This window comes from Argentina anserina, chromosome 4 (assembly GCF_933775445.1).
Source record: "Argentina anserina chromosome 4, drPotAnse1.1, whole genome shotgun sequence".
NCBI classification, from domain to species: domain Eukaryota; kingdom Viridiplantae; phylum Streptophyta; class Magnoliopsida; order Rosales; family Rosaceae; genus Argentina; species Argentina anserina.
In genome coordinates, this window is record NC_065875.1 from 21,870,270 (window position 1) to 21,894,262 (window position 23,993).

The window sequence follows — 23,993 nt, forward strand, 5'->3', positions numbered from 1 at the left end:
CCAGTTTTTATAGATCGTGCGAGAGAACTCAAAGGTTGTTGTGTACTTGTATCATTTGTCATTTTTTTCAATCTTTTAAATCTATCAATAAGGTACGTATGTTATTCATTATATATATATATGTTTTCTCAAATCTTTTCTTTTCGTATCATTGTACCATGAATATTTTTCGTGTGATGAATCTTTTGTTCTAGGTTTCAACCTTCATATTTTTTCACCCTATGTTGTTACCTAATAGATAGAAACATGCATATTAATATAAATATTCAACCTATCGAAGAAATCTTTAAAATTAGAGAATCTCTAATAACCAGGTTGATGTAAAAATTACCTAATAGATAGATACATGCATATTAGTATAAATTTCAAATTCAACCTATAAAAGATATATTTGGAATGATAAAATACCTAACAAAAGGTTGATGTAAAAATTCCTATAAGAGATGTTAGTTTTAAAGATAAATACCTAATTTTTAGGTTGTAATTAAAAATAAAAACCTACTAAATAGGAATTAAAAAAACTTATCTCTACCTCAAACTAAGATTGTAAATAAATGATTGAAATGAACTAAATTACCTATGAAATTTTAAATTTTAAATTATTCAACAAAAAGAAAAAAGGAAAGTTCAAATCACCATAAAGTGATTTTGATTTTGAATTGATTTAAATTTAAAAAACTTATGAATTCTAGATATGTCAAAAAGAAAATGCTTCATTATTTCTAAATTTGTGATGAGTAAAAGAAAATCTATAATTAAGGTAGTTAATGAGAGCACAATTTATTGATTGACTAATCACTAATTTTTATCAGATTTTAATAGTAACATTTTGTAATTTAGATTTAAACGAATGGTTATAATTCAGTGTATAATGAAAAAAATAAGTGGGTTTCTTTTAAAAGAACTTCTAAAAATTGGGTATACATTAAAATACTCCATTAATAAAACATATCAACAAGCTTAAGAAATTTAAACCAGATCAAATTGCATTTTTCGGCTCGACTTGATGAAAGATTAACGTGCAATTGGAAATCATCGCACCCTGTAACTTCTTAATGATATCATCAATTTGATTGGGAAATCAATATACGTTCATCCGCCGCAACTTCGGAGCATGTTTGAGGATATACCTCACCAATTCGAAAGCTAATCCATTATGCACCAAAATTTTTACTTTCTTGAGGTGTATCACGAAAGCAAGGTTTTGTAGTTTCCAGAACTCCATATCAAATCCTTCAAATCCACCAAGATTCAATGAAGATTGACATGCATACGGGCCAGAAAGTAATCGCAAATACTTCAAACTAGGTGTTCTTCGGAGAAGAGAGATCAGCCCAGAGACATGACGATTTCTTAAATAACATGCCACATCCAAGTAACGAACTTGCTTAAATGAGGTAAACATGAAACCATCTCTTGATAGAGTCGTGAGAATACGCTGATCGATACTTAACCCAGCGCATGCTACAAAGAACATCAACCAAGGTAGCAAACTCAGTTACTCGACCAGGGCTACTGAGGGTTGAGAACTTTAGGCACCTCATTTCTCCAAATTTTTGGTGACTCGAAAAAGTCCCATCTAGTTCGAGAAATCTAGCATTTGGAGTTGAAATGTGCGGTGAATTGTTGCTTGGAGTATAATCCAACTTGATTATTATCTTTTCAAGTCTGTTACCGCAGATGCTATGATTCCAAATCAGCCTCATACTGAAAAATCTGAACTGTTTTCAACGACGGGCTTTCGATTACTATATTCTTCGACCCATGAGTGCTTACAACAACCAAGGTCTCAAGGTGTTTGCACGAACTGGAAACCCACTTCCAGAAGCTCTCATCTGTATCAAAAACACTTGACAGATGCAACGTTGTAAGATTAGACATGGAAGGGAAAGACGATACTTCATCAATCACGCATTTCAAGTCCACATAGAGATACCTCATACATCCACAGCCAAAAACAGCATCAAATGGGAACGAAAACAAAGTTGTAGAATCAGGTGGTGATTTTACTACAACATAAAGCTCTTCAACGTCATACCTCACAGCACTGTTAATCCAGCCACTCAATCGCAATGACAACTCTAATTCCTCGTCGTCATGATTATCATTGCGATTGTCATCCAGTCGCAAATCTGACAGTTTCTTCTCGACATCATCATCAGTGCCATTTCCTAGATTGAACCGAAATTTCTCTATCCTATTTTCGGCGTGCTGAATCATGAAATTGTTGAAAGAATCCAACATCTTTCCTACATTATCATCGCTTCTAAATCCATCAAACTTGGCGAACGGAGCTGAGAGTTTTAGATCTTTGCATCTTTTGGACACACAACCAAAACAAGTGAGGTCTTTGAAGGAGAGGCGATGGAGAATCTCATACCCAACGTCATCAGGAAGATTACTAAGTCTATCAGCTTCACAGGAATCACAACTAATTATTGAAACAAAAACGAACTAACCTCCTCTGATATAGCCGGCTATGTTTCATGCATGTTTTTCACCCTCTTGAAGCTGCATGTAGGCTATTTATACAGCGCGGGGCCGCTTCTACAAAAAAAAAGTTTTTATTTACTATTATACCCTTTCTTTGGTTGCTGACACACGGAAAGAATCGTGCTCTTGCCCGCACTGGATCACTGTGAGTTCTTTCACGTTTGTTTGCCTTATGCCCCACTCGGGTGTGGAAAAGCCCACAAAGCATGACTTACAGTCCGAAGCGAGCAATGGCGGAGCTCCGCCACACCATCTCCTTCGGCCCGCGCGCCACTTCCTCTCCGATGAAGCGCGACGAAGACTCCTCCCCCTTGGTTGCCGACGCTCAGCCGCACCAGGACGACGACGACGGCCGCGGTCGCCCTCCTTACAAAGATCGCGACCGTCCGTTCTGGTCTCATCTCCAATCCCTCTGCCCCTTCCTCGGCGACGACGCCAAGAACTCGAAGATCTCAATCTTCGTCCTCATCGTAGTCGCGCTCCTCGGTTTGCTCTCCATTTTCGCAATCGTGAAAAGAGTGGTAATCGATTCTTCTTCTTCTTCTTGAAATTTCATAGCTTAGGATTTGGATTCGGTGTTTGACTTTGCTTTGTTGTGTGTTGACTTGTAGAATGCTCCTTACTTGTGTAAAAAGGATGGCATTACTCTCCACTGTCCTCATGTAAGTGTTTTGATTCTGCTAATTTCGAATGCGTGTAATGAAGTGGAAATGTTGAGTGGTTTTGGTTACTGTTTTAGGTCAAGGAAGCGCCGTCGCTGTGGGAGAATCCATATTCGGCAACCACATCCTGGAAGCCCTGTGCCGAGCGTCGCGCCGGTGGGATTTCAGGTGAGCTGAGCTGAGCTAGCTAGTTTTTCTTGCTCAAAATTACAATGTGCACTAGATCTATGATGGTTCTTTAATATTGTTCGAGTGTGTAATGCTGGTTATGTGCAGATCTTCCGCCGGAAAATGAAACGACTGGCTACATATTTATTCATGCAGAGGGTGGTCTAAATCAGCAGAGGATTGCTGTAAGTGAAACTTGTTTACTTGGACGTTGATAAGAAAGCTTACGCTCTTTCATTTTTCGCTTTTCGCAGTGTTAAGATGAAGTAGATATAAGTTAGATACTTGGTAACTGTGCCTCTAAGCCGACAGAGTAGCCTGTTAGTTTATTGATGGTTAAGGATGATTAGTTGGAAGTAAATAGGTTTGACCGTCAGTCATTTACAGCCTGAATGTTAATATGATTTTCAGCTTATGTTCTGCTGGATGGCTTGGATAGATGTGGGGATAGATAATCACTCTGTCTCTTTTATCAGCTTTTCTCACTTTCTGTGCTGTAATCTCATTTGTTTGCTCCTCCCTCTGTGATGAGGAGAGGTCCCTTGGTCTTTGCTTTTAACGTTGTAGCTTGTCTGACCTCTCTTACTCACAAACCGTTCACTAGTTATATTTTCAATTTTGCATTGCATTGATTATTTTTGATCTAGAAGGATATGGGGAAAGCATCTAACTTCCTTAGGAGTAGGATAAGGGTGGAAATGTGTTCTAGTCTGGTTGGTTATTTGCATATTGGTATGAGTCCTGTTATTGGATTTTATAAATTATCTCTGGATGATTCTGCTTTATTGTTGAGTGTAAACTTGTAGGCCATGTCTTGCAACGTTTGACCATTGTGCAAATCCTTTGATGCAGATCTGCAATGCGGTAGGTGTGGCCAAAATAATGAATGCCACCCTTATTTTGCCAGTATTGAAGCAAGACCAGATTTGGAAAGACACAACGTGAGTTGACTGTCTTTTTCTTATTAATTACTGGGATGGGTGTGCTAAAACAGTGTTTACAGAATAAAACAACACGAGGGCATCATTATTGATAGTGTCTCTGTTACTAATCTTGAAAAATTGTAATGATCCGCCTCTAAAGTTTTGCCCTTTCTGGTTAGAAGACTTTTGCCGAGATGGATCAAGAAAGGATTATGTTGCCTACATTTATTTTTAATTGTTTATGGTGTACTGTTTTGGAATTCATTAAAATTTCATGATATTTGCAGGAAATTTGAAGATATCTTTGATGTTGACCATTTCATTGATTACCTGAAGGATGATGTACGAATTGTTCGTGACATTCCAGAATGGTTTACTGACAGAACTGAGCTCTTCTCTAGTATAAGGTTAATTACTTTGATCTCTCTCTAATGGCGTGACAGCCTTTTACTAAAAATGGAGAAGACGTGTAGTAATGAAAGGTGTATTCTTTACATTGTACTTCTCCATAGTAATACTCATCCTAAGCAACACCACTATGAATCTCAGTAAACCAACCCATACTGTGATACTGACAGTACTTATTACCTCTTCTAGAATATCTTTTTGTGTATGTAATTTATTGCTGCTGCAACTGACATTTATCTGTGAAATGTTTTTCTTTTAGGCGAACAGTTAAGAACATTCCAAAATATGCACCAGCGCAATTTTATATCGACAATGTTCTGCCTCGTATCAAGGAGAAGAAGATAATGGCCCTGAAGCCTTTTGTTGATAGACTCGGGTTAGTCACGAATTTTATACAAGTGTGGCTGACCTGAACTATAGTTATGTGTTACTTTTAGAAAAAAAAATTACATGCTACTTTTCTATTATGAATTTTGATTATTGATTGGTTAAAGCTGTTATATTTCCTTCAGATATAAGTTATTAGGTAATAACCTAACTATATTTAAACCTTACAATTTCATTCCACTTTTGTTTCAGGTATGACAATGTTCCTCAAGAAATCAACAGGCTGAGGTGCAGGGTGAACTATCATGCTCTTAAGTTCCTTCCTGAGATAGAGCAGATGGCTGATTTATTGGCATCAAGGATGAGAAACCGCACTGGAAGTTCCAATCCTTATATGTATGTACATTTCCACTTAATAGGAAAAGCTGCTCAAACCCATTGTAGGATCTCACTAACAGCTTTCCATTCGGCAGGGCCCTGCATCTTAGGTTTGAGAAGGGGATGGTAGGTCTATCCTTTTGTGATTTTGTGGGGACAAGGGAAGAGAAAGCTTTAATGGCAAAGTACAGAGAAAAAGAATGGCCGAGACGATATAAGGTACGTAGCATATGCAGTTGGCTGACCTTTTGGCATCAGTTGGAAGCTTAAAGTACTTCGTTTCCATTTTTTAAAACTCGTCTTGATGATTTCGGTATGCAGAATGGTACCCATCTCTGGCAATTAGCCCTTCAGAAGCGGAAGGAAGGGAGATGTCCCCTTGAGCCCGAGGAAGTAGCTGTCATTCTTCGAGCAATGGGGTATCCTAAAGAAACACAAATTTATGTTGCTTCAGGGCAGGTCTATGGTGGCCACAACCGAATGGCTCCACTGAGAAACATGTTTCCGAATCTGGTATGTACGTTTAAGGAAGCTTTACTAGGTGATCTTTTCTTCTGTAGACACAGTTCATGGCTTTTGAAGAAACTATATCTTTTGAAGTGCTGTTTCCACTGTTTTGAAAGTGACTTGTCAATATTGAAATCTTTGCTGAAAAATGTAGCTGGGTTTGTTTTGGATCACCACATAAGCCTATGGAAGTTGAAAATTAGCTGATAAACATAATCGTTCATAATAGGTAACCAAGGAGGAGTTGGCAACCAAACAAGAGTTGGATCACTTCAGGAAGCATGTGACTAGCTTGGCAGCACTTGATTTCCTGGTCTGCTTGAAGTCTGATGTATTTGTAATGACCCATGGAGGAAACTTTGCCAAGCTGATCATTGGAGCGCGCAGGTACATGGGTCACCGGCTCAAATCCATAAAACCAGACAAGGGGCTGATGTCTAAATCCTTTGGAGATCCTTACATGGGGTGGGCAACCTTTGCCGAGGAGGTGGTGATCACCCATGAAACACGGACTGGATTACCAGAAGAAACCTTCCCTAACTATGACTTGTGGGAGAATCCTCTAACTCCTTGCATGTGCAAAGCTTGAAGAACAAAGTATTAAATGGAAAAAAAAAGTCAAAAAATCCACACTGATTATTAGAAGCACCTCCCCCAAGAGCTCGGATAGACGGATACCATGGATACCATATTATGAGATGAAATGTGTCCTGGACAATTACGGAGGAAAGATTAGGGTATACAAAGCATTTTGGTCCGTGTTGAGAAATTCAGATAGCTTCAATGTATCATCATAAGTTCATAACTGTGTAAATTATTGGAGGAATGTGAAAGGTGTCTGCATCAGTCCTTTGTTGAATCATCCAAAGAAGGATAAAGCCTACACAGAAGACAATGTATAAACCAACATTGAACATTGTAGACTCATCTTCAAGTTCGATTTTTCGATTGTAAGAATCAGTCCACTTCCGCATAGCACAGCCGGCGCTGGCAGGCTGTGTTTATTGCCAATGCGTGAAGGAATCGGCATCACAAACCAAGCTTATTACTGCCTCAATAGAATGAGATAAATCAGATAATGATGTTTCTATGACAGAGAGATTACACGATTGCTGGCACAGAAAAGGAAATGCATCAAGAGTTGAAGACAGACCCAGTACTCGATAACAAATCCAAATTTCCCTTCTGCATATATTTTTCCTGGCGATAACGAATCAGACTTTCGTTTCTGTATAAGTAGTTATATCATAAATAAGTAATAAACTTGGTCATTCTCAATTATTACATATTTTAAATTCGGATAGGACCAAATAAAATAGACAAGCTGAGCCAGTAACTTGTCAGCATCGGAGTTTGCCTCCATTTAACTGCCCTCGTCTGATACTTTGGTTTCTCTCAACCCTCTTCTGTTCTTGGTTTCTTCTCCTCAAATCAGATTCCCAACACTCCCACTGAGCTCAGCTCAGTGTTCAGTCATGAAGATAATCTTGGTCTTCAGCTCTCTTTGCTTGTTCCTCGGTTTACACAGCCAGAGGTAATCTATTCACTTGTATCCTTTCAATAGTCATCTTCATCTTGCTCAGTTTTTAGTGCTTTGATCGATGATCACTGAGCCTTTCTGTTCATGATCACGATGAGAATCTACTTCAAAATTGTCAACTCCATTTGTTTATTGTATAATGTGCATCTGGGTGATATATTGCTGTCTAAATATTTTATCTTTTGGAATTTTGAGCTCAAATTGTTGTCCTTGTGATACCCAGTTTCCAAAACTTTGTTTCCAGATTCCATGGAACTGGGAATCAATGCTCTGTGTTGGAAACATTAAATGTTTTTCTTTATTTGTACTTATTTTTATACCATTTTTAATGAATTCACACATTAGTACTGTATCATTGTTTGTGTTGATGCATTTAAATGAATGATTCCATGATGCAACATATGTTTGTTGAATGGTGTTGTTAATCTAGGGTATCATCACAAGGACATGCTAGCACCCCACCCAGAGGTTGGAATTCCTATGACTCCTTCTGTTGGACTATTTCCGAAGAAGAGTACTTGGAAAGTGTTGATGTCATAGCTAAGCAGCTACGTCCATATGGATATGAGGTGCTCATTCAATTCTTGTGAATTACATTTGCTTTTGTTTTGCTTCATTTGTCTAAAGTATGAGTGTTATAACTTCTGATGTAATTTTTTCTTCTTCAATGTAGTATGCTGTTGTGGATTACCTGTGGTATAGGAAAAAGGTTCCAGGTGCCTATGTTGATTCTCTTGGATTTGATGTAATCGATAAATGGGGGAGGCCTATACCTGACCCAGGTAGGTGGCCTTCGTCCAGAGGTGGGAATGGGTTCACTGAAGTGGCATCAAAAGTACATCAGTTGGGTTTGAAGTTCGGGATTCATCTTATGAGAGGAATTAGTACACAGGCAGTAAACGCGAATACCCCTATCTTGGATGTCACCAAGGTATTGCTCCCTAATTCTACAAAGGAAGCCTTCAATTTATGAATCTATGATCCCACTTTGTATTGTCATTATATTTTGCATTAGTTTCGAGTTACATCTTTCATTGTAGCCATTATGTGTGATGAGGAAACTGAAAGCACACACTATGAATACTGCATGTCATATGGAGCATAAGTAATCCAACAAGAGGATTTTAAGACTAGTTATAAGAATTGATCTAACTGCTCCGAGTAATTTTTATTCAGAACGACGTTGTAATATTTATTTTGTTATCTTATCAGGGGACTGCTTATAAAGAAGCTGGAAGAATATGGACTGCAAAAGACATAGCAATTCAAGCACGGCGTTGTGCCTGGATGCAAAATGGTTTCATGAGTGTCAATACTACATTGGGTGCTGGGAAGGCCTTCTTAAAATCTCTTTATCTACAGTATGACGAGTGGGGTGTTGATTTTGGTGAGTAGGTTGTCATGAGTGGAAACTATTGTGCTTGGTACAATATTGTCGTTGCTTCTGTTATTTTTCATCACCTAACATTTAATTGATATTTTTCTCCTTACATGGTTGCTAAGACCATACTGTATATGTGAACCTTGTTAGTGATTTGCTTCTTCCTTCTCCCTCTTGCAGTGAAAAATGACTGTGTGTTTGGTGAAGACTTTGATGTTGGTGAAATAACCGTTGTGTCGGAGGTATGGTACCCCATCTCTCACACACTCTCCCACAAACATCCTAATGATCCTATAACCTCCACACTATTATGGTGGATAGTGATGCTTAAGATTGATAAATAATGCATGTTTTTCTCCCAGGTTCTAAAGCAACTTAACCATCCTGTGGTGTATTCTCTCTCACCTGGAACCCAAGCATCACCTGCTCTGGCCAAAGGTATAACTGGTATAGTCAATATGTATCGTATAACAGGGGATGATTGGGACACATGGGACGATGTTGGAGCTCATTTTGATGTTACCAGGTGAACAGCATGTGGTTTTCAGTCAAGGCTTAAATTCACACAATTCATTTATCTTTCATGTTTAGTAACCTGTGATCATCACACTGTACATTGGAATATCAGGGATTTTGCTGCTGCAAATTTGATAGGAGCAGACGGCTTGCTGGGAAAATCATGGCCCGACTTAGACATGCTTCCCCTGGGATGGCTCACTGATCCAGGTAATAGAACTCAAAAGTTATTCCTTTCTTTAGTAATGGATGTCCTTTCAGAATCTTCAAATAGATGAAGGATATTAGTTTATTTATGCCGTGCGCCAGTCAATAAATAAATAAGACTAAGGTTTCATCGTATGGCTTTATATGGGTTATAATGCAAGGTTGTTCAGTTGTTCACCTTAGTTTGAACTGTTTCAATTGGGGATTTACTTCTAATGGATGAGAACCATAACCTCTCTTTGATTTATGTACTATTAGGTTCAAATGATGGCCCACATAGACAATCAAAACTCACTTTAGATGAGCAAAGAACTCAGGTATTTACTATAGGAGGACAATCAAGTCTTGTAAGTCCTTACAATTGGCTGTGGAATCTGAGTCTCTAACCAAGTGTCATTATTTTCACAGATGACTTTGTGGTCTATTGCCAAATCTCCTCTGATGTATGGAGGAGATGTGAGAAAGCTTGATGATGCCACAATTAGTCTCCTCACAAATCCTACCTTGCTGGAGATTAATTCCTTTAGCTCCAACAATAAGGAGGTGTGCACCACCATTTTCTCAAGAACCCCAAGATATACAAAATTCTTACTAATGGTAACAACAGGAAGCTCATTGTGTTGCATATACAGTTTCCATTGATTTCAGGTAGTTCGAGTAAAGGTGACATCAAGAATGCTGATCTGGGTAACACCTGGAAATCAAGAAGACAATTAAAAAGTTTGCAGACTTCAGATTCACAGGTTCTTCATCTCACTAGCTGTGCAGATGAGAAAGCAATTGGGTGGTCCACTAAAGCTCTAGACCAAGATCTTGAACACATCTGCTGGAAAGAACACTCGAGAAAGAAATATCAGACACCTTTTTGCTTAAACAAGAGAGAATCTCTTTTGGCAATGTAAGACTGCTTCATCTATCCTTCATCCAATTGTCTTGCATTATAGTAACCTTCTCTGTTACAAGTTGATGGTTCTTATTAAAATGCTTATATAGGAAAGAGGACATAATGTACAAACAGCAATACCAGGGGAAGGTCAATTTGTTAGCTAGTGACAGGGAGGACATGTGCTTGCATGGTTCTCCAAAACGGAAGCTTACTTCAAACGAGCTAAAGACAAGCTTCTTTTCACCTTGCGAATGGGATGCAAATCAGGTAACTCGAGTCCTGATCCATATATATATACAAATGTGATATCTCTCGACTCTTGCACACACGGCTGACTGCTGAGGGTTAAATGCTTTGTATATATTAGCTTCTTGAACTTAAATTAGCTCAAATGGAACCTGATATACTTAATATTAACAGATGTGGGAGTTGAACCCCAATGGAACCTTGGCAAATAGCTATTCTGGCTTGTGTGCGACAGTAAATTCGGTTAAAGGTAGTGATTATTTTTGGAAACTGAGCGTCTTTATCTATGTGATTTTGTAGTGAACTTGAAGCTTGTTTTTTTTTTCTTTTGGCCAATTGAAGCTTGTTGTTTATATGATGGTTCTAACTTGCAAGTTTCATCCTCTGTTCAGGTAAAGCCAATCCTGTTGGAGTTCGTTCTTGGATAGCCACCGGAAGACAAGGTAGTCATTTTCTAAACTTGATTCAACAAAGATTCTTAGCCAGTAGGAGTCCACTACCGGATCCACCTGGACTTTCACGTGCACATATCTCAGTTGGAAAATCTAACTGAATCTCTTTCTGGAACTACAGGAGAAATATATGTAGCTTTCTTCAATCTGAACTCAGCAAAAACTACCATAACTGCAAATAAATCAAACTTGGCAAAAGCACTTCCGGGCTCGAGAGTAAGTGCAGGTTCCTGCAGAGCCAAAGAAGTATGGAGCGGACAAGACTTGGGGATCATAGACAAGGCCATATCATTTGGTGTTGAATCTCATGGAACTGCCCTAATTGTCCTATCTTGTAGTTAGTGACGATAAACCTGATAGGGGTTTAGGGAGATATATGGATGAGAAATGAAATAAAAAAGAAAATTTGTTTTAGCTTTACCAAATTGTTATCCTAGTGTTCATTTCACATGTCTTGCATACTATTCACATCTCTCGATATTATCACAACAATTGAAGAGGCTCCTGTTTGAATTGAGAATTCCCCATTATTTAGAACCCAGTAAGTTGCAAATAGAATCATGACCGGCCAAAGTGGTGCCAAAGTTTTAATCTTAAGTGTCATGGATTACAAGAGCAAGTGGATTAACAAAGAGGATTTAAAGAAATAAAGAGGCTTTTCCACCCACAATTTGATCTATTTGTCCTTAGTGGTTTGGCTACGTAAGCGCTTACTTGAACTAATACTGTATGATATGATCTGTATTAAGTTCACTACATACCAATTTCGTTTTGGTTTAAAATAAGTGAATTCTTGCCTCTTTCATGAGTGATAGGACCGGCGGCTGGAGGCGTAAGGCTATGAATCTAATAGAAAACCCCAAAGTATAATAACTTCTTTATATGAATATGTGATGAAAAATTTACAACTTTTAAGCTATCATCATATATCACGATCGAACACAACAGATATTTAGAACTATTAAAAAAAACAGATATTTAGAAACAGATATTTGAGTAACCATAGACATTTTGTAAGGTTTACTGCCGTGCAAAAGCATGAGTTTATAACAGATGAAATGCGAATGTATATAGCTAATGAATTTTGTCACCACTGCATGTCCATTTCTTTCCTCTAATATTTTCTAAATCTGCAAAAGTCTAGTGTCTGTCTTCAGTCCACAGTGCCAAGCAATTTTGGTTACTCCAATCCAAAAATCTATGAATTGCGTACTCAATGTAAATACACTATTCAAACAAAGACGGTACTTCCATCGCTTTAAACTTGGTCTTGTTTGATACAAGTTCTTTGTCCACACGAAAATACCATTCAAGCTGGTTATATCTTTCACCCAAAAAAAATTGCGGCGAGGAACAAACTACATATTCATCCACATAACTAGAGTATTTTCATACTCTAGTTATGTGCATCGCATGACGATGCCTGATGCTACCATGCAATGCGTTTACATTTCGTCTTCATGATTTGATATCTCTACGGATCAAAACCACGGCTTCAGATAATTCTTCAATATATGATTTTCTTTTTGGCGCCTCCAACTATGCTCATACGTGGCACTCTCTGTTTGCTATTAATACTCCCATTGAAATCTTCAGCTCTGCAAAAGCTTAGCAGATCGAGAGACTAAACAGACGGTGCGCGCTTCAAGGATCCATCTCCAATTTTCTTGCTCTGTCTTCCCCTTCCCTCTTCCTTCTCTTCCTCAACTAACTAACTAACTTTGCTCCTCTCTCTAGCTCTCAACATCTCCTCCCCCCTCTCCATTTCACACAGCCATGAACTCCACCACCACCCAATTTGCATTATCACCAACACTCCTCCCTAATTTCTCTCCCCCCTCCTCCTTCACTCACTCCTTAAACCCTAAAACCAAACCGAACCTCAAATCCAAACCAATCAAATGCGTCCGCAACAGCGGTGGGGCTTTCAGTTCTAACTCTCCTCATTGCAAACCTAGTACTATTCAAAACCCTTGCGCCATGACGTCGTCTTGCTTTATGGAGGCTCCAGCGCCACCGTGTTTCACGGAGCCTCGACCGCCGCCGGTCGTTGCGGACAAAGTGAAACGACTGGTTTTGGAATTTAAGGCCTTGCCGGAGCCGATAGATCGGGTGAAGAGGCTGTTACACTACGCGGCGAACCTGCCGCCGTGTAGTGAGTTGGCTAGGGCGCCGGAGAACCGGGTCCCGGGGTGCACGACGCAGGTGTGGCTGGCGGCAGAGGTGGACGAGCTGGGGCGGATGAGGTTCTGTGCGGATAGCGACTCGGAGATATCGAAAGGGTTCTGCTCGTGTTTGATATGGATGCTCGACGGCGCAGAGCCGAGGGAGGTGTTGGAAATAAGAGGGAAAGATTTGGAGGACGTGAACGTGGGACTGTACGGCAAGGCCAATTCCAGAGTGAACACGTGGCACAACGTGTTGTTGGCGATGCAGAGGAAGACTCGGGATTTGGTTTCGGCGGAGGAGTGATCGGAGCGGCCGTCTGCCTTCTCTGGTTGTGAATGAGGTTAGCAGTTTTACTCTCTCTCTCTCTCTCTCTCTCTCTCTCTCTCTCTGTGACTCGATCTGTGTGTCATGTTAGCAACCTAATTAATCAACCTTTCAAAAGCTTGGAAATTGATGAATGTGGCCTTGATTTTTATATGTGCCACTGGTTTTGGAGCTAAATGGTCTAAGATGGGGATGGCTGAGTTTGGCTCCAGTGTTATGGGGAAGATTTGAGTGCTGTGTTTGTGATATAAAAATAGGAGAAAGGTGAAGTGGAACTAGTTCGGTAGAACAATGCACAGGAAAGTAGATATTATTGTGATCGAAATTGATGTTGTAGAAGAAAAGTGATATATATACTACTGATCGATCTAAAAGAGAAATAAGAGCTCTGATCGATTTCTTTCTTTGCATAATCGATCTATTCCTGCAAATGGTTTTGTGCGAGTATATGTTCTACTTCTTCTGGCCTCTGAAACTACTATATATATGTTTGCAGATAGTCACCTATATACAGAAATTAATATCGATGCTCGGGTGTGTAGGATAACAATGTGCCTTTAACTCTATTGATCAATGTACAGGTCACCAGGACAGTAAAAGGGTTAATTGATTCGGTTGCCAGTATCAATAGTTGTTGAACGTGACAAACATTGATTTGGCCGGTTAGGTCACCGATCGCGATATATGATGCCAGATGAACGTTCAGTGCGTGATTAGCTGGGTTTACCAAGAGTGAAGGATGCTCCGGCATCATTATTTGTGTATTTGAGAGTTGAGACGCTCTAGGCTTCATGCTTCTTTTTGGTCATGAATCCAGTTCCCGTCTTAGACTAGTCCTTCTGGCTTTGAATTGGCTTGGTGCCGTCCTTGGTCAGCAAACAATTGTTCTTCAACACTAATTAGTACAGATATTGATAGAATGTCTTTGACGCCCTAGCTATTTACGATTTTCTTTTAGATTATGTGATTAAGCTCTGCAATGTACAGAGGGGATGTGATAAGTTCGTCGATATGACAGATTCAATTTGCTCTTCAGGCGAAAATTGCGCTAAGCATAGAAGTTCCTTGTTTAGTAAGAACATATGTGGACTTTTGGACAGTAATAAGATCTGATCATGATGCTTATGAGTTATAAGATGGGCATCAGCTCGATCATGTCCCTTATTTCATTTTATAGATTATGCCAGTATAGCTTTTTCTTCTTTTATCAAGAGAGCTGCAATATTTCTGTACTGGAAATTGATTGAAACATAACCCTGCTTCCCCTGCCCGTAGAAAAATCAATTCCTAGGGAAATCATTCGGGGTCATTTTCTTCTTATGAATACCTGTAATAGACTCAAACAAGCTAGATATGGTCTCCCTTGCTCCCCATAATTTCAATTTTCAGAGCCATCAAGTATATTGGACTGAATTATAGATTGCTCTCCATGCTGCTTTGTCCAGTGGATCTGTGACTACCGAGGCCCTAGGCCTTGATCTAATCATGTATAGTTCTTTAGCCCATATCGATCATTAAACTACTACATTAACTGTCTTTAAATATTTAAAATTACTTGGCCCAAACACATTTACACCTGAATTGTCAATTGGTCCCTGACTCCTAGTAGCGGGATGAAATCTAAAATTACCAAGTTTTATATTCAATGACAATATGGTGAGGAAATTATTTATATCATAATTTTTGGGTTTCGAGTGAGCATTATCTTTGACGACATACTAAAATAGTTAAACATATGAAGTTGTCAATGTCACCCTCTTTACTAATTGGTATTTGATATGATAAATAAGTTGGTTAGTTGAGATTGTATTTTGGGGTTTTGATTATGTATTATCCTCTTATATTTTGTGTTTTTTTAATGGTTATTGCTTATGACTTACAAGCTACATTTTTGGATTTACTTAAAAAATATCGAATAAGAGAAGAACATGTATTCCACTTGTGCGAATTGTGTTATAAGTGAATATTGGATATTAGAAGAGCATATATTCTGATGTGTATTGTGCCATTTGTGCGAATTGCGTGATTCATGACTATATCAATTCACTAAATCGATAACTAGAAAAAAAACATCATAACCATTGACCATGATGTATCAATAACCATTTACCATAAGCATATCGATTAGAATGAATCGAGCTTGATTGAGTTGAACCATGTGGTTGATTCTTGTAAGACAATCTCAATAATTTCTCAATTTCTCTTTTTAAATTACAAAAGATGACGGAGTGAGTGTGAGTGGTCTAAATATGACGGCCCACATACAATGTTTTCCACAAGCTAAAATTCAAATAAAAAAAACCTCTTATTATCAAACAAAGTTCAATTGTTACACCGTATCAACCTCATTAAATTTATTTTCTCATTTTGTTTTACTTAAGGAAGAACAAATTTTTCACCTAAAGAAATTAAGAAAAATAAGTTCAACCTACAGAAAACAGTTCCAGCAGATTTCAATGAAAGAAAGCAGGTGGCATAAACCTAAAAAATGAAAGAAAACGAAGAAAACGAGGGTAAATGCATTAACCAATCAGAAAATGGCTGTCCCGAGTGTACTCTACAATGACACAACAAAATGAAGAACGAGGGCATCACAACCGTCAACAACCGAGAAGTCAAAAAAGCATCAGGTTCCCCAATGTGGGCCCAAAGGTCCTCATGATCAACGGTCCACAAGTGAAGCATCGGGGTTGAAAGGGAGTGGGACACGCGCACAGAGAGGTTTCTCTTAGCCACGAAGTCACGAACTCCCCTTTCCCCTCTTATTTTCGGAGCCCCGACCCGTTTTAATATTTGAATATTCTCAATTTATAAAAGTCCGTATCGTTTTTTTTTGTTTCGCTGTTCAAATTTTTCTGGTCCATTTTGCAGTGGTTGTTCTCACACACAAACACACAGATCTCGCAAACCGTCGAACATGTCCAAACCCTGGGGTGTTATCGGCGCCTGGGCCGCCGAGGCCGAGCGCGCTGAGGCTGAGGAGCTCGCGGCAGCCCAAGCCGCCGAGTCCCAGAGCTTCCCGAGCCTCAAGGAAGCCGTCACCGCCAAGCCCAAGAAGAAGAAGACCACCCTCTCCCTCTCCGAATTCACCCTCGGCTCCGCTTACTCCTCCGCCGCCCCCACCTCCGGCTCCACCCGCCTCACCCCCGACGAGATGCTCCGCCTCCCCACCGGCCCCAAGGAGCGCACCCCCGAGGAAATGCAGTACGGCAGCCGCGGCTTCTCCTCCTACGGCCGCCCCGGCCCCAATCCGGGTCGGGGAAGGGACCGCGACGACTCCGACGGGTCCTGGGGCGGAGGTGGTGGCGGCGGCAGAAGACCCTACGGCGGATTCGACGACGACCGGAGGGGCCCGCCTTCTAGGGCTTCAGATTTGGATTTGCCGTCTAGGGCTGACGAGGTCGACAATTGGGCCTCCGCTAAGAAGCCTCTTCAGTCTTTCGATTCGGGTCGGCAGAACCGCTACGGCGGTGGCGGAGGAGGCGCGATCGGCGGAGGGTTCTCTAGGGCTGACGAAGTTGATAACTGGGGCGCTGGGAAAAGGCCTGTCCAGCAGCCAGCTAGATCATCCACATTCGGGTCCGGGTTTCGCGATTCGGGCCCTGAACCCGATCGCTGGGCTAGAGGCGTACCTGTTAGTGGTGGTGAGAGAGAGCGGCCTAGGTTGGTTTTGGATCCCCGGAAAGACGTAAATGACCCTGCAGTTCAGGTGGTGAAGAGCAATAAGCCGAGCCCTTTCGGCGCGGCGAGGCCGAGAGAGGAGATTCTAGCTGAGAAGGGATTGGATTGGAAGAAGCTGGACTCAGATATTGAGGCCAAGAAGACGAGTAGGCCGTCCAGTGGGCATTCGAGCCGGCCCACGAGTGCTCAGTCGAGCCGGTCTGAGGGTGTGGGGGTGCATGGGACTGACAATGTGGTGAAGCCGAGGCCGAAAGTGAACCCGTTTGGGGATGCCAAGCCGAGGGAAGTGTTGCTGGAGGAGCAAGGTAAGGATTGGAGGAAGATTGATCAGCAGTTTGAGCATCGCGTGATTGACAGGTATGTTGTGCTTGTATATTTGTTCATTTGCATTCCTTATGTATATCTTGTGCAATGATATTAATGTTGTATAGTGGTATGAGATTAAGAAGAAATAATGTGTAGTGTATTAGTGGACCTGATCTGTGTAGTTTTGGGCTTAAGTGAACTGTAAATGAACCCTTTAGTGAAACTTGAGTTGCTTTCTAAAACTGGAAAAGCTCTCACGAAGCTGTTATTAGCTTAACGTATGCGATATTCTGTTAATACAAATTTTGACTTATCATGCCGTTTAATTGTCAGCAATAATATTTTTCTTTTCCCTTTCCTCAAGTAGTGTTTCCAATCCTGCTTATATATTTACTGAGTTTAGTTGTTACTTAGTGTTGTATTAAAGGTTTACAATAGGCTGTTGTAATAGTTATTAGGGGGAGGATATTGGACCAGTTTGAATTTATGTATATCAGATTCTGCTGGACTTCAAATGTACGGGCATAATTATTGTGCACTGAGATGTTAACTTATAACTTGGTGTTGGAGTTGATTCCACTAGCCTGTGCCTAGCCAACACTGAGACGGAAGACCTAGAGGCGATTTATCTCAACTTGGGAAGAATGTACATGATGAAATACTTGTCCTAGGGATCTCAACCTCCTATGACATTTTGGCCATTGCATATTATTAAGTGACATTTCCCTTAATATGCTTACTTGAAAAAAAAAAAACAAAAAAACTAGTTATTATACCCCTCCCACTCTTCGTGACATATACACATAGATTGTTTGTGGTGTTTTCTTTGTCTTGCCATTTGTGGTGACTGATATCACAGAGCACTGTGCAAAGAAATGTCAAGGGGAATATCCTCTGTTTTCTTGTAACAAATGTGATTTCATGATTAGGAATTATCAGGATGTTGGTTTGTGTAGCTTGGTGTCCTTTCTATGTCAAGATTTTATATTATAATAAGATGCTTGTTTTTTGAATTATTCAGAGCTCTGAGCTTTTATAAGTATTCCCTTTTCGTTCTTAAATGGTAACATAGGAGATTTACGTAGTGTGAAAAGAATACTCGACTTAGTAAGGTCAACTTGCATCATGATCTGGGAATTGGTTTCCGAGGTAAACATAATTGCCAATAATTTCTTGGGTACTAGAGATGTCACTTAGATTGACTGGTAGGCAATTTGCACCTGGATTTGAGATCAACTTTATGTGCCAACAATCACACTTTACATCATGGTCAAGTACATTAATGCATTAAAATCCTGGGAGTAAGTGAACTAGCAAGTTATTTCCTTTTAGGCTGCTGCATTTTACTTTTAATTTGTCTTTTCTTCGTTTTTGTTTGGAGGTTTGCGTGCTCATATGTGACCTTTGGTTTATGGAAGTTTATGTTCTTGAGCTCTTACGGAAAAATCTTTCAGGATTGAAACTGAGGAGGAAAAAGATTTAAAGGAAGAAATAGAAGGTTTAAAGAAGGAGCTTCAATCAACAAATAACGTGAACAATGAAACTGTGCAAGATTCTAGTGCCACCCAGCCAAGTTTACATGATATAGTACGTCAAAAGGAAAGGGATTTAGAGTTGCTGATCCGTGATTTAGATGATAAAGTCCGATTTGGGCAGAAAGCTATTGACAGGCCTGGGTCTGGAGCAGGAAGGCCTGGGTCTGGAGCAGGCAGGGCTGGCAGCTTTCTTGACAGAACTCCTTTTCAGTCTGGATCGTATGAAGATTCTAGAAATATGGAATATATGGATAGACCACGTTCACATGGCAAAGGAGATGCATGGGGAAGGCCGTCTGATGACAGAAGGGGATTCCAAGGTAACAGGGAAAGGGGATTTCAAGGTAATCGAGAAGGGGCATACCAGAGTAGCAGGGAAGGAGGATACCAGGGTGGCAGGGAAGGAGGATTTCTAGGGAACAGAGACTTCCACAGGTCAGGATTCCTTAGTATGTGTGTGGTTAGCCTTTTAGGAGCTTGATTGTGGATGTCTCAAATGGGACATGATATTTGAACCTTGTTATTTTGCAGGTCAAGTTCAAGAGAGAGATGGTGAACAACGAAACTGTGCCTAATGGATTCATTGAATTTATCTTCTACCTTTGACAAGCAGAATCAAATAATTTTGGCGTCTCTCTTTTTGTTTTCTTCATTTTGCTCCGGAAAATGGAGCAAGCATTATTGATTACTGGCACCGGGAGAAAGTCTTGCGTTGATCTATTGTTACTGCTCGAACCCATGTAAAATTGCGATTTTCCCTACCTTTTTATTTGTCTGTTCTATATCAGGGAGCCTGTATTGATCTTAGGATCCAATTTTACTAAACACTGGGACTTGCTAGACTATTTCTGTGACTATAAACTCTGTCTTATACATATTATTTGATTCTTACTGTTCTGGAAAATCTTGCACTCATTCTCATTTTCGTTTTCATTCTCTTCCTTTGTTGCCTACTGGCTTAACTTTTGCAGTACAGAAAGATAAACAGGTTGCAGTTCTCATATTTCAACACTTCGCCAACGTGTCTAGTGCACCAAGCCCTGGTAATTGTTTGTATGCGTTCAATTTTACCCAAAACCAATTTAATCACTTCTGTTTATACGGATTCGTTATTTGAAGCTGTTACCTACAAGGGCATTTAAGTTGAACAGAACTGTTCTTTGTCCTAGGTAACGCACAAGGGCATTCAAGTTCAAGGAAGCTATGATTAATACAAAAAAAAAAGACAATTTCTTATAAAATGGAAAGTGAAGCCTAACGCTCTGTAAGGAAACTGCTCTGTATGTCAGTAACGATTACGACACTGGTATTTGGTACACAGTATATATGATGTCGGAGATTGACCAACTCAACGAGGCAAGCATTGACTTAAAACAAATGAAACCTGAATATTGTAATGACGATGAGATCACCTTGGCTTTTTTGCTTTTTATTGTTTACGTTTACATCTACTACCAGGTGACCTTAAGCCCAAGACTCTCTCTTCAGATTTTATGAACATTCCATGTCAGTTTCTTCAACCTCTTGATCAAGCTAACTTCTCAGCCTCAGATCTGTAAAAAATTGTACGAACTGATTCTGTGATTCTCAGAATTGTACTGCACATACATATATTTCTTGTTTGCTGAAAGATCTGATATATATGGACCCTGTGAGAAGGCAACGGGGATTGAAGAGGAGTGTTGAAGCAGTAACAGTTGGAGTTGTTTTAGTTGGTCTGGTTTTAGCTTTTCTGGGCCTTAGACCCCAAAAGATTCAATCAAGTGGTTGTCACATTCCGGCAATCTATAACTTTGGCGATTCAAATTCCGACACAGGAGGTCTATCAGCTGTGTTTCATCAGCTTCCTTCTCCCTATGGCAATACATTCTTTGGCAAACCTTCGGGAAGATTCTCCGATGGGCGTCTCATGATCGATTTCATAGGTTTGTAACTTTGTATGTCAACTTTGCTTATATGACTATTGCAGTTGCAAGTAGTTTATAAAAATCTTGGATGCTTTTCTTTCTCTCCTGTGAATTTTCATATAGTGACTGATGTATGTAATGATCCTTAGTGTCTTATAAGCATGATTGTTTTCATTTAGCTATAAAGACAATGTATTTCATGGCCTATTTAAAGTTATAACTCAGAATCCTACGTAAATAGGTCTAAGCTTGTGTTGCTATAACCTTTGCAGTATGTTTTCATTGTGTTTCTTGTATCAAGGATAATTGGGGATCTAAATATTCTATTTGGCAATCTTGCAGCTCAGAAGTTAGGTTTGCCGTATTTGAGTGCGTATCTTGATTCTTTTGGAGCAAACTTCCATCATGGAGTAAATTTTGCAACTGGAGGATCTACAATTATGCCAATAGATGGAAGATTGTTTGAAGGAATATTTAGTCCCATTTCTCTGAACATACAGTTTTCACAGTTTGTGCAGCTTAAATCTCGTGTAAATGAGGTTCTAAGTCAAGGTTAGAGACATTTTCTGAAAATGATCCTGTTGTGATAGGGAGTTGGGGGAGTTACCTCAATATGTTGCACTCAATTGTGGTTGATTTTCAGATAAAAACTCATATGTCAGCGCCACCATCCCAACACCAGAGGACTTCTCGAAGGCATTGTACACCATAGACATAGGACAAAACGATATTCATGCTGGACTAAGGTGGAAAACGTTAGAACAAGTCCTGGAATCCATTTCAGACATGACTGCCAAGTTAGCTTTGACAATAGAGGTAAAAGTTTCATGAGCATATAGTGTTATTTCAGGATTGCCTCTTTGGGGTATACATTGTAGTTTATCTTAGTATTAAAATAAAGAAAGAAGTTCTAAGTACTAGATTCTTTTCAAAGTCATTTGTCACATGAATTCACCAAATATGTACCGTTAAATAATGCAGTTCAGTCAGAAGAGAGCCTAGCTATATTTCTGTTTTAACTTTGATGTACTCAATAAATTATGTTCTTAAACAGCATAATGAGATTGTATTTTTGCAGCAACTATACCAGCAAGGCAGTAGAATATTTTGGATCCATAACACAGGTCCACTCGGCTGCTTGCCTTTGTGTCTTGCACATTCGCAGCCAGGAGACAGTGACCTGGATCAGAATGGCTGTTTGAAGACTTACAATGAGGTGGCCCAAGAATTTAACAGACTGCTCAAAGAGAGAGTGCTTGATCTTAGAGCCAAGCTATCGGATGCAGTTCTTATTTATATCGATATCTATACAGCAAAATACACACTCATTAGTGAAGCAGAGAAGTATGGTAAGCTTCTTCCTCTTTATGCCTAGAACAAATTGAAAGTAGCATTTCTGTATGTCATTCTTTGGCATGTCCAAACCTCTCTTGTTTGGACATATATTTCAGGTTTTAGTGATCCTCTAGGCCAATGCTGCGGAGGCCAAGGTGATTCTCCTTTCCATTGTGGGGTTAATACTACTACTAGTGCCAATGGCACTCAAGTATTTGGTGGCTCCTGTAGCAATCCTTCAAAGTACATTAACTGGGATAGTGTGCACTATACAGATGCTGCAAACGAATGGATAGCCAAACGAGTACTAGACGGCTCATTCTCAGACCCTCCAGTTTCAATCACTGAAGTGTGTCGAAAACCTCCACAACTTTGATTCCTCCTGTGTTGTATTTTGGCATCAGATTTATGTTGTACATGGATTAATGCACATGCATGAATAAACGACCATTTCTGACTTCTGAGTTCTTTTTTCCCATAAAAAAATAGTGACTAAAATCGACTTCACTGGGGATCGAACCCAGAATCTCTGGTTTCGTAGACCAGCGCCTTATCCATTGGGCCATGAAGTCATGTTGCTGGTTTGCATCCACTTTTTATTTTTCAACACTTGCCTTCTTCTTGTCAAAGGAAACCTAAAGATTCCCTCATGAAAAAAGCTGGACTGCTTTGTGTCAAAACGCTAAAAGTGGCTCAAGAAATTTCAAAAGGTGCCAAATTTGGTCACAAAAGTTGTTCTAACAGTCTAACAAAAAAAAAAAGTTGTTCTAGCAGCAATTTCAAGTGAAAAAAAGCTGCGGAGAGATTAGTTCCACCAATTTGAGTTTTTTTCACCAACAGTCCCTCAACTCTGGTGTACCTACCAATGTGATACCTCAACTCTTAATCGTACCAATGTGATACCCAGACTCTAGTATTGCTATCATTGAAGTACTTCCGTTAGTTTTTTTTAACTTTTTCGTTATCTTAGTGACGTGGCAGGTACGTCAGGCCCACAAAGAGGGTTAAAAGACAAAATTAACCTCATCTGAGAGGAGCAATGTTTTTCCCGCCCTTTACCTTGAGAAAGACACCCAACAATTCCAATTTTGGCGCCAATTTTCCCTCTCTACTCCTTAATTTGTGTCTCTTATCTAAACTAAAGAACTACCGCCAACCAGTCGACCACAATCTGATAAAACCTAGATCAATCTCATTTTCTATTTTTACCCTAGCACTTGTTAAACTAACAAAATAAATATAGAAATTTATATGGAACATCTCATTTCCACAATCTCATAAGAATATAAAAACACATAACTTAACGAAATTCAAATACATGTTTAAGTACCATTAGTTGCCACATTTTATGTTGATCTGTCATGATTTTTGCTTGTAAGAACTAATGGTACATGTAGTTGAATTTCGTTAAGTTATGTGTTTCTATATTCTTATGAGATTGTGGAAATGAGATGTTCCATATAAATTTCTATATTTATTCTGTTAGTTTAACAAGTGCTAGGGTAAAAATAGAAAATGAGATTGATCTAGGTTTTATCAGATTGTGGTCGACTGGTTGGCGGTAGTTCTTTAGTTTAGATAAGAGACACAAATTAAGGAGTATGGAGGGAAAATTGGCGCCAAAATTAGAATTGTTGGGTGT

General features: G+C 39.6%; 5 protein-coding genes and 1 non-coding gene across 6 annotated transcripts; 5 read left to right on the forward strand and 1 right to left on the reverse strand.

The window, feature by feature from the left end:
• Nucleotides 1-2,699: 2,699 nt before the first annotated feature.
• Nucleotides 2,700-6,797, forward strand: LOC126791727 (protein PECTIC ARABINOGALACTAN SYNTHESIS-RELATED). The gene is made up of 11 exons (XM_050518195.1): nt 2,700-3,014; nt 3,105-3,155; nt 3,233-3,323; nt 3,432-3,508; nt 4,176-4,264; nt 4,534-4,653; nt 4,914-5,030; nt 5,234-5,377; nt 5,455-5,578; nt 5,681-5,872; nt 6,096-6,797. The coding sequence occupies exons 1-11, from the start codon at nt 2,700-2,702 to the stop codon at nt 6,453-6,455; spliced, it is 1,680 nt and encodes a 559-aa protein (XP_050374152.1). The 3' UTR covers nt 6,456-6,797.
• A 432-nt stretch (nt 6,798-7,229) lies between these two features.
• Nucleotides 7,230-11,508, forward strand: LOC126791724 (uncharacterized). Its single transcript, XM_050518192.1, has 14 exons — nt 7,230-7,400; nt 7,837-7,975; nt 8,080-8,337; nt 8,619-8,793; nt 8,968-9,029; nt 9,150-9,313; nt 9,416-9,513; nt 9,769-9,827; nt 9,919-10,053; nt 10,143-10,408; nt 10,504-10,663; nt 10,817-10,892; nt 11,035-11,085; nt 11,216-11,508. The coding sequence occupies exons 1-14, from the start codon at nt 7,342-7,344 to the stop codon at nt 11,434-11,436; spliced, it is 1,923 nt and encodes a 640-aa protein (XP_050374149.1). The 5' UTR covers nt 7,230-7,341; the 3' UTR covers nt 11,437-11,508.
• A 1,095-nt stretch (nt 11,509-12,603) lies between these two features.
• LOC126791758 (sufE-like protein 2, chloroplastic) lies at nt 12,604-14,622 on the forward strand. Its single transcript, XM_050518231.1, has 2 exons — nt 12,604-13,603; nt 14,169-14,622. Exon 1 carries the CDS (start codon nt 12,871-12,873, stop codon nt 13,564-13,566), a length of 696 nt encoding a protein of 231 aa, XP_050374188.1. The 5' UTR covers nt 12,604-12,870; the 3' UTR covers nt 13,567-13,603; nt 14,169-14,622.
• Nucleotides 14,623-16,442: 1,820 nt separating this feature from the next.
• Nucleotides 16,443-19,954, forward strand: LOC126791730 (eukaryotic translation initiation factor 4B2-like). Its single transcript, XM_050518197.1, has 3 exons — nt 16,443-17,625; nt 19,029-19,544; nt 19,641-19,954. Exons 1-3 carry the CDS (start codon nt 16,505-16,507, stop codon nt 19,663-19,665), a joined length of 1,662 nt encoding a protein of 553 aa, XP_050374154.1. The 5' UTR covers nt 16,443-16,504; the 3' UTR covers nt 19,666-19,954.
• Nucleotides 19,955-20,439: 485 nt separating this feature from the next.
• Nucleotides 20,440-22,810, forward strand: LOC126791745 (GDSL esterase/lipase At5g14450-like). The gene is made up of 5 exons (XM_050518218.1): nt 20,440-21,034; nt 21,359-21,568; nt 21,660-21,832; nt 22,095-22,365; nt 22,468-22,810. Exons 1-5 carry the CDS (start codon nt 20,752-20,754, stop codon nt 22,725-22,727), a joined length of 1,197 nt encoding a protein of 398 aa, XP_050374175.1. The 5' UTR covers nt 20,440-20,751; the 3' UTR covers nt 22,728-22,810.
• Nucleotides 22,811-22,850: 40 nt separating this feature from the next.
• Nucleotides 22,851-22,923, reverse strand: TRNAR-ACG (transfer RNA arginine (anticodon ACG)). The gene has a single exon. It is a non-coding gene; the product is annotated as a tRNA-Arg (tRNA).
• Nucleotides 22,924-23,993: the final 1,070 nt, after the last annotated feature.

Coding starts and splice junctions, on each gene's coding strand:
- LOC126791758 (XM_050518231.1), top strand. CDS start 12,871: ATGAACTCCACCACCACCCAATTTGCATTATCACCAACACTCCTCCCT.
- LOC126791724 (XM_050518192.1), top strand. CDS start 7,342: ATGAAGATAATCTTGGTCTTCAGCTCTCTTTGCTTGTTCCTCGGTTTA. Junction 9,030..9,149: donor AAATAACCGTTGTGTCGGAG/GTATGGTACCCC, acceptor TTTTTCTCCCAG/GTTCTAAAGCAACTTAACCA. Junction 10,893..11,034: donor GACAGTAAATTCGGTTAAAG/GTAGTGATTATT, acceptor TCCTCTGTTCAG/GTAAAGCCAATCCTGTTGGA.
- LOC126791730 (XM_050518197.1), top strand. CDS start 16,505: ATGTCCAAACCCTGGGGTGTTATCGGCGCCTGGGCCGCCGAGGCCGAG. Junction 17,626..19,028: donor GAGCATCGCGTGATTGACAG/GTATGTTGTGCT, acceptor AAAATCTTTCAG/GATTGAAACTGAGGAGGAAA. Junction 19,545..19,640: donor GGGAACAGAGACTTCCACAG/GTCAGGATTCCT, acceptor GTTATTTTGCAG/GTCAAGTTCAAGAGAGAGAT.
- LOC126791745 (XM_050518218.1), top strand. CDS start 20,752: ATGGACCCTGTGAGAAGGCAACGGGGATTGAAGAGGAGTGTTGAAGCA. Junction 21,035..21,358: donor TCTCATGATCGATTTCATAG/GTTTGTAACTTT, acceptor GCAATCTTGCAG/CTCAGAAGTTAGGTTTGCCG. Junction 21,833..22,094: donor AGTTAGCTTTGACAATAGAG/GTAAAAGTTTCA, acceptor GTATTTTTGCAG/CAACTATACCAGCAAGGCAG.
- LOC126791727 (XM_050518195.1), top strand. CDS start 2,700: ATGACTTACAGTCCGAAGCGAGCAATGGCGGAGCTCCGCCACACCATC. Junction 5,378..5,454: donor GGAAGTTCCAATCCTTATAT/GTATGTACATTT, acceptor TCCATTCGGCAG/GGCCCTGCATCTTAGGTTTG. Junction 5,873..6,095: donor GAAACATGTTTCCGAATCTG/GTATGTACGTTT, acceptor CGTTCATAATAG/GTAACCAAGGAGGAGTTGGC.